Source organism: Aristolochia californica, unplaced genomic scaffold, assembly GCF_029961685.1.
Source record: "Aristolochia californica isolate CCGP_79_NKW_82.1479 unplaced genomic scaffold, dmAriCali1.0.hap1 SCAF_9, whole genome shotgun sequence".
NCBI lineage: Eukaryota > Viridiplantae > Streptophyta > Magnoliopsida > Piperales > Aristolochiaceae > Aristolochia > Aristolochia californica.
The window spans coordinates 4,263,367-4,273,581 of record NW_027182290.1 but is presented as its reverse complement, the minus strand read 5'-3'; the positions used below and the strand labels follow the sequence as shown (position 1 = coordinate 4,273,581).

Below are 10,215 nucleotides of genomic sequence, written 5' to 3'. Positions count from 1 at the left end.
AAACACTCCATACACTGCATAACATTATAAATAAACTCCATACAATACTCAAACACAACAAAATTAAATGAAATATCACTATCAATTTACAACCCAAATAAAAACTATAAATCCATTATAAATTTACAAACTATAATTGTTTTTCTTCATGCTAGTTGTTCCTCGCCCATTTCCCCCTATGAACTGATCTCCAAATCTTCCCTTTGATTGATCTTTCTCTTGTAGAGGAGGCAACTCCTTCAATACTGCAATTGTTACATCATTCGCATTGCCCTGACATGCAAGTAAGAACATCCAGAATAAATCCGTGATTATGGTAAAAAAAAGGGCCAATTCTTTACTAGTTTACTTTTAACAATCTAAAAATTTTGAATAGGGATATAAATATTGCCTTGATGAGACATTCTCAAGCAGGCCTCCAGACTCAAAAGTCTCCTACTCCAAAAAAATAAGATTGGAAAACAAAATCTTAGAACAATGGTTGAAATGGCATTGGTCAACAAGTTCTCAACAACATCAAAAGTATGATATATCAATCACAAGTAGCTGTCTATAAGGCAAATAAAATACAACACTAAATTAATAAAAAAAATAGAGTTTAGACTTAACTTATGAAATTTGAGAAAAATCAAAGCCGAAGGGTTAAATCGAAACCACAAAAAAAAAAGAAAATACCATGTGGTGGATATGTATAACACCCGAATCTCCTCACCACATGGCAAAAACATTCCATAGCACTTCAAAAATCCTCAACAACATTTTGAAACATTTCAAAATTAATTAAACTATTTTCACTACTGCATATACACTAAACAATGAGAAAACATACACATCAAGTCCAAATTCACCGAACACCCCTGGTAGAGCCCCATATAACTTTGCAGTCACTACGAACTGTACCTCGTCAGTGATGGGGGTCGGGTTTCGTTGGCTAATGGACGCTCGTGTAGGCGACTCAACCTTGTTTGAATTGGACTAAAACACCCCTAATAAAACCTAAACCATAAACCATCAAACCCTAAAGTCAAACCCTATCACCTACTAAATTCTAAACCCTAAACACTAATTCCATAACACAGTACCCTAAACCTTAGAAGCCCTAAACCCTGAATCCTACACCATAATTCCAGAATCTAAACCCAAAAAACCCTAGAGCTTAAAAACACAAAACCCCCCCAAAACCTTAAAAACCCTATCACCTACTAAACTCTAAACCCTAAACACTAATTCCATAACTTAATACATTAAAAGCCCTAAACCCTACACCCTAATTCCAAACCCTAAACCCAAAAAACCTTATAGGTTAAAAACACAAAACTCCCAAAACCTTAAAAACCCTAAACCCCCTAGACCTTAAAAGCCCTAATCCCTAAAATACCCTAAATCCTTAACCCTAAACCCTAAACCCTAATTACTGGACCCTTAAATACCGAGCAGCAAACCCTAAAAATAATCCATACACGAATCAAGAATTTAGACTATAAACCGTAACCCTAAATCCCAAAATAATGCACAAATAACCCCCAATTACGCACTGAAAATAAATTTAAATAAAATAAAACACTAATTTAATGAAAAAAATTAGGGTTTAGGCATACCTTCTGAAATTTGGGGAAATCCGAAGCTGAAGGGTGAAATCGATGCTTAATCGAAGTAGATATTAAGCAATCGATGCCCAAATGTCCAAAATCGAAGAAAATCGAAATGGAAATGGGGAAATCAAACGAAATCGGAAAGTATTTTCGGGGGAAAAGAGACTAGCTAGAGAGAGAAGGGAGTGGGAGGCTGAAAGGGAGAAGACAGGGTGAAGATAGAGAAGAAAGGGAGGTCGGGAGGGAATAGAGAGAGAGAAGCGAGAGACAACGAGTCTGAGAGAAGAGAGGGAGTCACGGAGACGAGAGAGAGGGCGACACCGAGAGATGAGGCCAGCGGCGAGAGGGAATTGAGATGGTGGCCGGAGACGAAAGACGAGATCGATTTTGGCAGCAACGACGTCGGGGGCACAGGGAGACTAGAGAGGGAGTGCGGGAGAGAGGAAGAAAAAATGAGAAATGACGACGCACGATTGGGGGGGGGGGGGGGGGGGGGGGGGGGGGGGTACGAGGAGAAAGAGGGGAAAAACGGAGCGTCACCCATCCTTCAATTCAAAGAAGATCAAACAAGGCCTTCTTCCACATGATCGAAATTAAACCGTAGAGATGAAGGACCCCTTCATCCCCTGCATCGAGATGAAGCTTCATCTGTGCTCCACTGACGACTTCAAGTGTTGAAGGGCGTTATGCGGTTGAAGATCATCTTGTCCTTCAAGTTGACCAACCCCCTCCCTATATTAAATTAGTGATTTAAGAGTGATAATTAAAATATTGTAAAAGTAAGCATTTGATCGAGTATTTTTTTAATTATTCTACTTTTATAATTAATTAAACTAATAAATTTTAATTTTACGTAATTATATTATTAATTTATACTATATTAAAGTCTACCTTATATTATTAATAAAATAATTTATTTATTTATTTATTATATCTGTTCCAATTTTGGTTATTTTTTATTTGAGTACATGCTCCAAAGTTTATTGTTTTTTTCCAATTTCATATCTCTTCAATTTACAAACGGGCACATCGTATCCGTGGCCCAGCTCTCGCCAGTCGCCTGTTCTCTCTCGCTTTCTCTCTCTCTCGACCCTTCGTCTCTTAGAGATGGCTCCTCTGGTGATGGTGGCATCCGCGAGAATAGCTCCTTTCTGTCGTGAGTTTTTTTTTATGTACTAGCTTTATTTATCCTGCGCTTGTTCGGACATCCTTGATCATACTCAATAGCCTCAATTTCCAAAGCTTCATGTGCAGAGTATCTGATTTTTTTGTGCTCTCTCTCTATTCGGTTGTTCCTTTCTCGCTTTCATTTAATATAATGGGAATGAGTCTATTGTTTAAGATCATTTCAGAGGAAAACAGCAGCTCCAGCTTTCATTAGAGGAACTGTGAATCTTTTCCGTTCTTATTTCTGGTTTCCAGTTCATGACTTTTTCAATACTAAAAGTTTCCGTTTGTTTATGGAGTTCGCTACCGGCTTCTGATGTCCTCTTTATGCTTTTTTTTTCCTTTATGAACTGACTATCGGTGTTCGACCGCCGAAAATAGAAAATGGAAAACAATATGCTGATAATGATCTTCTCTATTGCCTCCCTTAACATTATTTCAGGGCTGAAGGATTGGAGGAAGCTGTTTTTCTTTACGTCACGAAGAGGAGATATTGCTTGCTCGTTGATGGCTACAGGACTTCGTAGGAGACGTTTTTCCACTATTCAGTCGAGTACTAATGGCAGAAATGAGTGGAATTTGCAAATCCTTGAAGAGGAAAGAGAACCCCTGAAATATGTATGGCCTGAAAAGCAGGTTGGGCTTCTTGCTTTTCTTTAAACCCCTGAAATATGTATGGTCTGAAAAACAGGTTAGGCTTTTTGCTTTTCTTTAATTTGGACCTTTGTTTTTTTTACCCTTTTTTACCGTTCTGGAGCGAGTAACACCAAATTATTGTTTTAGAAGAATCATTATCACTCGTGTGGCTTCATGATTGATCGTTCTGGGGCAGTTGTTTAGAATCATAATCACTTTAAATCTTCATGAATTTCACAGTATGGACCTCCCAAAATTGTTTCATGGTTTATTTGTCCTTCTATTCTAGCAATGTAGCAAGTAAAACTTGAAGAAAAAAAATGGTGAATAACTCAGTCAGAACAGCCAAGATCTAGAGCTGAACTTAACATTTGTGTGAAGAAAGGATGATGCCATACATCTGCAAAGGCCTTGACAAGGTTAACTGGCTGGTCTTGACTGCAGACGGAGGCCATGCTCCAAGTCAGGTACAAATGAAGGAAGAAACCAGTAATAGGAGGGATGATCAGTTTGCAGAGTCAGCAAAATGGATGGGCAAGTGATTGCGAAAGTCCGTGTATCTTTAAGCCATCCAATGGGAACTTGCAGTAGTAGAATTTCTTGGTTTAATCTGCACCACACCCTGTGCTGTTTTCTCAACTTTATCAATTTATATTTATTCTCTCCTTCACATTGCACTTTCTGTGAGGACAATGGATGGGCCAGTGGAAATTAGAGCTCAGAAAATGACATGGACTTATAACTGATGCCAATGCAGCCTTCTAGCACAACCAGTAGAATATGTCTAATGCACAAAGACTTATAGCTTATGCCTGTATAGATGGCAAAAGGTTATCATCCATGAAATGAATCATATTCACCTTCTTTTAATAGCTTGTTCTCAGAGTTTAACTGTAAATATAGTTTGGAATCAAGGATGATTGAAATTTCACCTTCATCATAATCCATGGTTGCAGTCCACCTTGGCTTTCAAACCTGAGTTCATTTCAGTTTGTGTTTGATCACCATTCTCAAGAACAGATTTTGGTATCATCCTTCAGAAATGCAGGCTTGTGGAACATGTTATCTTAGGTCCTCCTCAATCCTCAAAAGAACAACTATAACATTTTTTTAAAGAAAAAAAAAAACTGTTTCACCCGATTTGTGGGGCTGGATGTTTACCTGCTGAATCTTGCTCATGTATTGAAATCACTGTTTTGGTGAACCATCAGTCAAGTGGAACGAGATATGGAAACTTTGTTAAACTTATCAGCTTCCTCCTACTTTCCAGAAACCACGAGTTTGTATACTAGGTGGTGGGTTTGGTGGCCTTTACACTGCTCTGAGATTGGAATCTCTTACATGGCCTGAAGGGAAGAAGCCTCAGGTAGAATCTGTGATTCTCATTTTCTCCACTAGCCAACAAAAATGGTTAATAATGTGATAAGATCTATTTAAAAAAAATGTAATAAGATTCTATTTTTTTTTTGAAAAAGAAATCATATCTTTGATGTCTTTGATGGGTTCAGGTGCTTCTTGTTGATCAGTCTGATCGTTTTGTATTCAAGCCCATGCTGTATGAGCTTCTCTCAGGAGGTTTGATTTTCTTCAGCTTATAGGAATCATGAAATACTGAGCACACATTTGACCATACTTTAATTGCTCTTATCCTTTGAGTTGCTCTGTTCAGAAGTGGATGTCTGGGAAATTGCTCCACGCTTCTCAGACCTGCTGGCAAACACTAGTGTAAAATTTTTTCAGGACAAAGTGAAGCTTTTACACCCCTTTGATAAGTTGAGAATGAATGAGCTTAAAAAATCGGGTTGTGGGGGGACAGTGCAGCTAGAGAGTGGGACTGTTATCGAGTATGACTGGTAATATTCCATGACATAGCTCTTTATTGCAGTTAGGTACATTTTATTTCAGAATGGAAGCATGGTGCATGCATGGTCAATAACAGCATTGGAGAGGTTGGAACTCAATTAAATTTGTCTGAAGTGAAAGGAAGCGAGTCTGATGGTTCATTCACTGTAGTCTTGTTGAGTATGCCATAATCTTCTGTCTTTCCAGTACTTGGTCTGGACCAAGAATTTCTGAGAAGTCCAACACATGTCTGCTATTTCCTGGTATCATCTAATGTCTTGCTTGTATATAATTGCTAATCATTTATGTTGCAAGGCCAAAACTTATCAGTTCAGAAGAGCTGTGATGAAATTACATAGGGTTTGAATGTTGTAAACTTACAGTCAAGGTTTGACATTGATATCATTCAATTTTTTTTTTTAAATACAATAATAAGTAGGTCCAAATAGTTATCTTGTAGCAAGCACTTCTGTTTCATTTTGTTCATTGGCTCTGATTATTTTTAGGTACAGAGGGTTGTCAAATTCAGTTCAATGCTGTAGATTTTTGAATCACAGAAACTATTCGAAGTTAAATGTTTTTAGTAAGGTGCAGGAGAAGAAGTCAGAACAATTTGTTTCTGTGTTTTAGAAGAAAAAATCAGAACAATCTGCATCATTTTTTAAAAAGAAAATGTGTATTACTCATATGGATTAACTAGTCAGTTTCCTATCCCTTTTCTTGATGTTAAACTTTCTTTTGCTGGGCAGCCAGGTTGGTTCTATCTTTGGGAGCTGAAGCCAAAGTCGACGTAGTACCTGGTGCTGCAGAGTTTGCATTGCCATTTTCAACCTTGGAAGATGCACTTGTATGCATTTTTTCCCCTAAAAAAAGATTAATCTGCAGTGGGCCATGTTTCTCCAAAATAAACCAGCTTTCCAGTTGTCCTTGTTGGGCTTATATATGACACTGTTTTTTTTTTTTTGCAATGATTTTGATTTTTATTAAGACAAAAGCTCAAAAGAGCAATTTACAAAGGAAGGAAGCCTTCCCAAACAATGAGAGATTGCTGGGAAGTTCCGAATTTTGCCAATTTATCAGCCAAAGAGTTGGCTGATCTAAGAATGAGGTTCCAATTACAATGAGTAGAAGATACAATGTCAGCAATACTATCAGTGATGGGCCAGTGGCTCCAAGGGGGGGAGCTATCTTTGGAACACCAACTAATAACAGTCTTCAAGTCGTTTTATATGACACTATTATATCTTCTTTGTAAACATTCATTTATATGCAGGCTTTAATGTTTATATTTTTCTTCTGGTTTATTTATTTTGTATAATCTTGTAGGTTCCCTCTATTCATGCTTTCATGTGGCTTTGTATTTCTTGTTTCTGAATACTGTATTTACAAGAAATATCATTGTGATGCAGAGAGTTGATAATAAGTTAAAGAAGTTGGAGAGGGCACGGTTCGGCAATGTTACAACTCCTATACATGTGGCTGTGGTTGGATGTGGTTATTCTGGAGTCGAGTTGGCTGCTACAATTTCAGAGCGCCTGAAGAGCAAGGGAAGAGTTCAAGCAATTAATGTTGCAACTACCATTTGTCCAGCAGCTCCACCTGGAAACAGAGAAGCTGCTCTAAAAGTATGCAACTTATTTGCAGAAACTTTGTTGAATTGACATACATGCAATTTTATGTTTTTTACATGTGTTTCAAAGGGGAAGCAGTGCTCTATTTTATGATATCCTTTTCCGTGTCCTTTTATATTTCTGTAAAAGTGCTATTTTTCCACAGATAAGCGACTTCTTGAACCCTTTGATTTTCTCTTTCTGGGTTACTCAGGAAACTATGTTATTGGTGTCATCAGGTACTCCAATCCAGAAATGTTCAGCTTTTCTTGGGTTATTTTGTTCGCTGCATAAGAAAATCTCATGACCAGGAAGTTCAGGACAGATTTGAGGAACCTAAAATCGGACGCAATAGTGCCAGTGAACAACTAGAAGACAAATTTAGTTTGGAACTTCAACCTGCTGAAAGGGGTTTGCAGAGCCTAAATTTGGAAGCTGATTTGGTTCTGTGGACGGTTGGGTCCAAGCCCTTGGTCCCAGATTTGGAACCCTGTGACCAGCCCCACATTTTACCATTAAATGGAAGAGGGCAAGCAGAAACTGATGAAACTCTCCAGGTTAAAGGCCATCCTCGAATATTTGCCATAGGTGACTCCGCTGCTTTGAGGGATTCCTCTGGCAGGCTTCTCCCAGCCACTGCTCAGGTATAAAAGATCTAATATTGCCAAAAAAGTTGAAGATTTATGAATATCAAAGCCAAAGCCTAATGTGAACCACCAAAAAATTAAGAAGTTCACAAGTGATATCAATTCTTCGCAGGTAGCATTCCAACAAGCAGACTTTGCAGGTTGGAATCTTTGGGCTGCAATAAATGATAGGCCTCTACTGCCATTCAGGTTTGGAAACCATTTATTTGTGTTGTCGTAATGTTGTTTGAGCCTATTTGTGTGTTCAGAGGAACCGAACCAAATTATATTCGACTTAGTGGTGGGTTCTTCTCTTCCCAGGACAAGATTCCTACAGTCACAGGTTTATCTGTCTCAGACGAGAGGGTTACCCACCATACTGATAGATAAAGAGAGAAACACTAGTAACATATATCTGTTCTCTATGTGATTTCTTTGTGTACATAAATGGATATTGTCTGCAGTAGTTTTCAAGTGCCATATACGAGAAGAAAAGCTGTTCAACTTGATTGGTATCTAATTTGTGCATGTACATTCGGAATTCAGATTCCAGAATTTAGGTGAGATGATGGCTCTTGGGACAAGTGATGCAGCGATCACTCCCAGTTTCATCGACGGCCTAACCTTGGATGGTTCCATTGGCCATGCTGGTAACAGTCTTGATTTTTAAACTATTTTATCCTATAAAGTCTTACCATATTTATGTGGCTAACCGGATTTATGTTTTATCTGCTTCAGCTAGGAAAATTGCATATTTGTTTAGATTACCCACAGATGAACACAAGGTAAAGGTAGGAATCAGCTGGCTTACAAAATCTGCCATAGACTCGATTGCATCAGTGCAGACTGCCGTAACTAAAGCCCTATCTGGCTAATAACTATGAATGTTATTTATTTGTTCTGGAGGGTTTTGAGAATTGATTTATTTAAATTCTTATGTCAAGAACTGGAATACAAGAGGGTTTAGGGTAGAAACTCACTAGAATACAAAGTGCTGATCTACAGTATACTACAAGTTAGATCCCCAATGAGTTGAATAGCTGGGAAGTATGATGCTTTTGTTGAAGGTTTATATGAGATAAATGCAACTGTTGTTGAATTATAAGAGTGCTCGAATTTATAGGACCTGAAGGTGTATGAAAATTTTGTGATGATCTTACTCTCCATTTGATGAGTTATATTTTTATATCTCTAGGAATTTGTGAAAAATTTCACCTTACATTAGTGGCAACTGTAATTGATAACTAAAACTCTATAATTAATATAATAACAAAGATTGCTTACATTGTAATAGGTCATTTTTATTGAAGGCAAAAACCAACCAACAAAAACACAGACAAAGCAAGAGGGAGGCTCATTACAAAGAGTGATTGTTGGGAGACCCTTCCTTAGCAAAAGAGTCGGTCAAAGAATTTGTTGATCTTGACACATGAATCCAAGTGCAATCAAACTGAGGAGATGCATCGACAATCTCATGAAAACGAACAAAGCCACCAAAGAGGCTCAAAATTCTATGAACATCAACTAATAACAACTTCGGAATCCCCTTCCACCCATACTGAAGAGCTTGGAGTTCAATGTTGGTAGGATTGGAGGACCTAAGAGGGCCATAGTAGGTGGCATGGGTGACACTTTCGTGATCTCAAAAAACACCCCCAATTCCAGATGGGCTACGGTCGACTAATGCACATCTATCAAAATTGAGCTTGATGACACCTTTGGGGCAAACATCCATTCAGCCATGAAAACCCTTTTCAAAATGGATGTATTAACAATTAACTTCTAATTTCTCTAAGAAACCACCCCACATAAGTTAGTAAATTCCTCCTTAAACTAACCCATGCCTCAATGGCACCAAAAACCTTGTTAATGACCTCTTCTATTGTAGAATGTTTACAATCTTGCACACTCTATTAGATAGTTTATATCTTCATATCACTCAAATTACGCCAAATTTTGCAATATCCATTAGTAATAGATTCTATATTTTATGGTTAATTCATACTATTTAACTAGTTTGAAATAATATTGTCATAATTGGTGGTAAACATATTGTATGAAGTTGACAAGTCTCCATCAATACCCAATGCCTTTATGTGATGAAGATCTTGTACACTTATGAATGAGTTAAACCTTCACATTGCTCAAAGTAAGAAAAATAGAAAGTGAAAAGAGAGATGAACAATAAATGTATTGAAAGAGGTTTTAGTCAATATGAGCCAAGCAACAAACTTTGCATATTATGTTTAAAAATTTATATAAAATGAAGTTAGTGAATCTCCATCAAAACTCATTATAATATGTCTCACTAATAAGTTCAATTATATAGGACTTAAAAAGAAAATATTTAGTAAAGATTTTGAGGATCTTACACACCCTATTGAATGAGTTAAATTTATGTTTATCTTAAATGAGACAAAAAAAAAATTAAGAAAGATAATAGATAATATATTTATTAAAAGAATGTTCAGATTTTTAGGATTTGAAAGGAACCTAAAAACATCTGGAGGATCTTGCAGTCTCCATAAGATGATTTGAAGGACCTAAAACGGTGTAAATCGTGAGAACTATGTATTCTCCATTCAATGAGTTATATGTTCTTATTGTTCAATATAGGTTAATGAAAAAAGTTAAGAGCGAATCAATAATAGATTTATCAAGAAAGATAGAGAGAGCACACATAATATACCTGCCAAAACCTCAAGTAACATAAACCCTAAACCCCAAACCCTATACAAAAGC

The 10,215-nt window shown here is 37.1% G+C and overlaps 1 protein-coding gene across 1 annotated transcript; it reads left to right on the top strand.

Annotated features, from left to right (window-relative positions):
* The first annotated feature begins 2,658 nt into the window (after positions 1 to 2,658).
* LOC137941485 (alternative NAD(P)H-ubiquinone oxidoreductase C1, chloroplastic/mitochondrial) lies at positions 2,659 to 8,623 on the top strand. The gene is made up of 11 exons (XM_068786922.1): positions 2,659 to 2,748; positions 3,202 to 3,395; positions 4,666 to 4,761; positions 4,904 to 4,970; positions 5,065 to 5,248; positions 5,991 to 6,084; positions 6,647 to 6,862; positions 7,087 to 7,491; positions 7,607 to 7,683; positions 8,020 to 8,123; positions 8,212 to 8,623. The coding sequence occupies exons 1-11, from the start codon at positions 2,700 to 2,702 to the stop codon at positions 8,346 to 8,348; spliced, it is 1,623 nt and encodes a 540-aa protein (XP_068643023.1). The 5' UTR covers positions 2,659 to 2,699; the 3' UTR covers positions 8,349 to 8,623.
* The last annotated feature ends 1,592 nt before the right edge of the window (positions 8,624 to 10,215 follow it).

Excerpts from the sequence above, each read along its gene's own strand:
- LOC137941485 (XM_068786922.1), top strand. The coding sequence starts at position 2,700 with ATGGCTCCTCTGGTGATGGTGGCATCCGCGAGAATAGCTCCTTTCTGT. Across the intron at positions 6,085-6,646 it reads CAACCTTGGAAGATGCACTT|AGAGTTGATAATAAGTTAAA; the intron begins GTATGCATTTTT and ends ATTGTGATGCAG. Across the intron at positions 8,124-8,211 it reads TGGTTCCATTGGCCATGCTG|CTAGGAAAATTGCATATTTG; the intron begins GTAACAGTCTTG and ends TATCTGCTTCAG.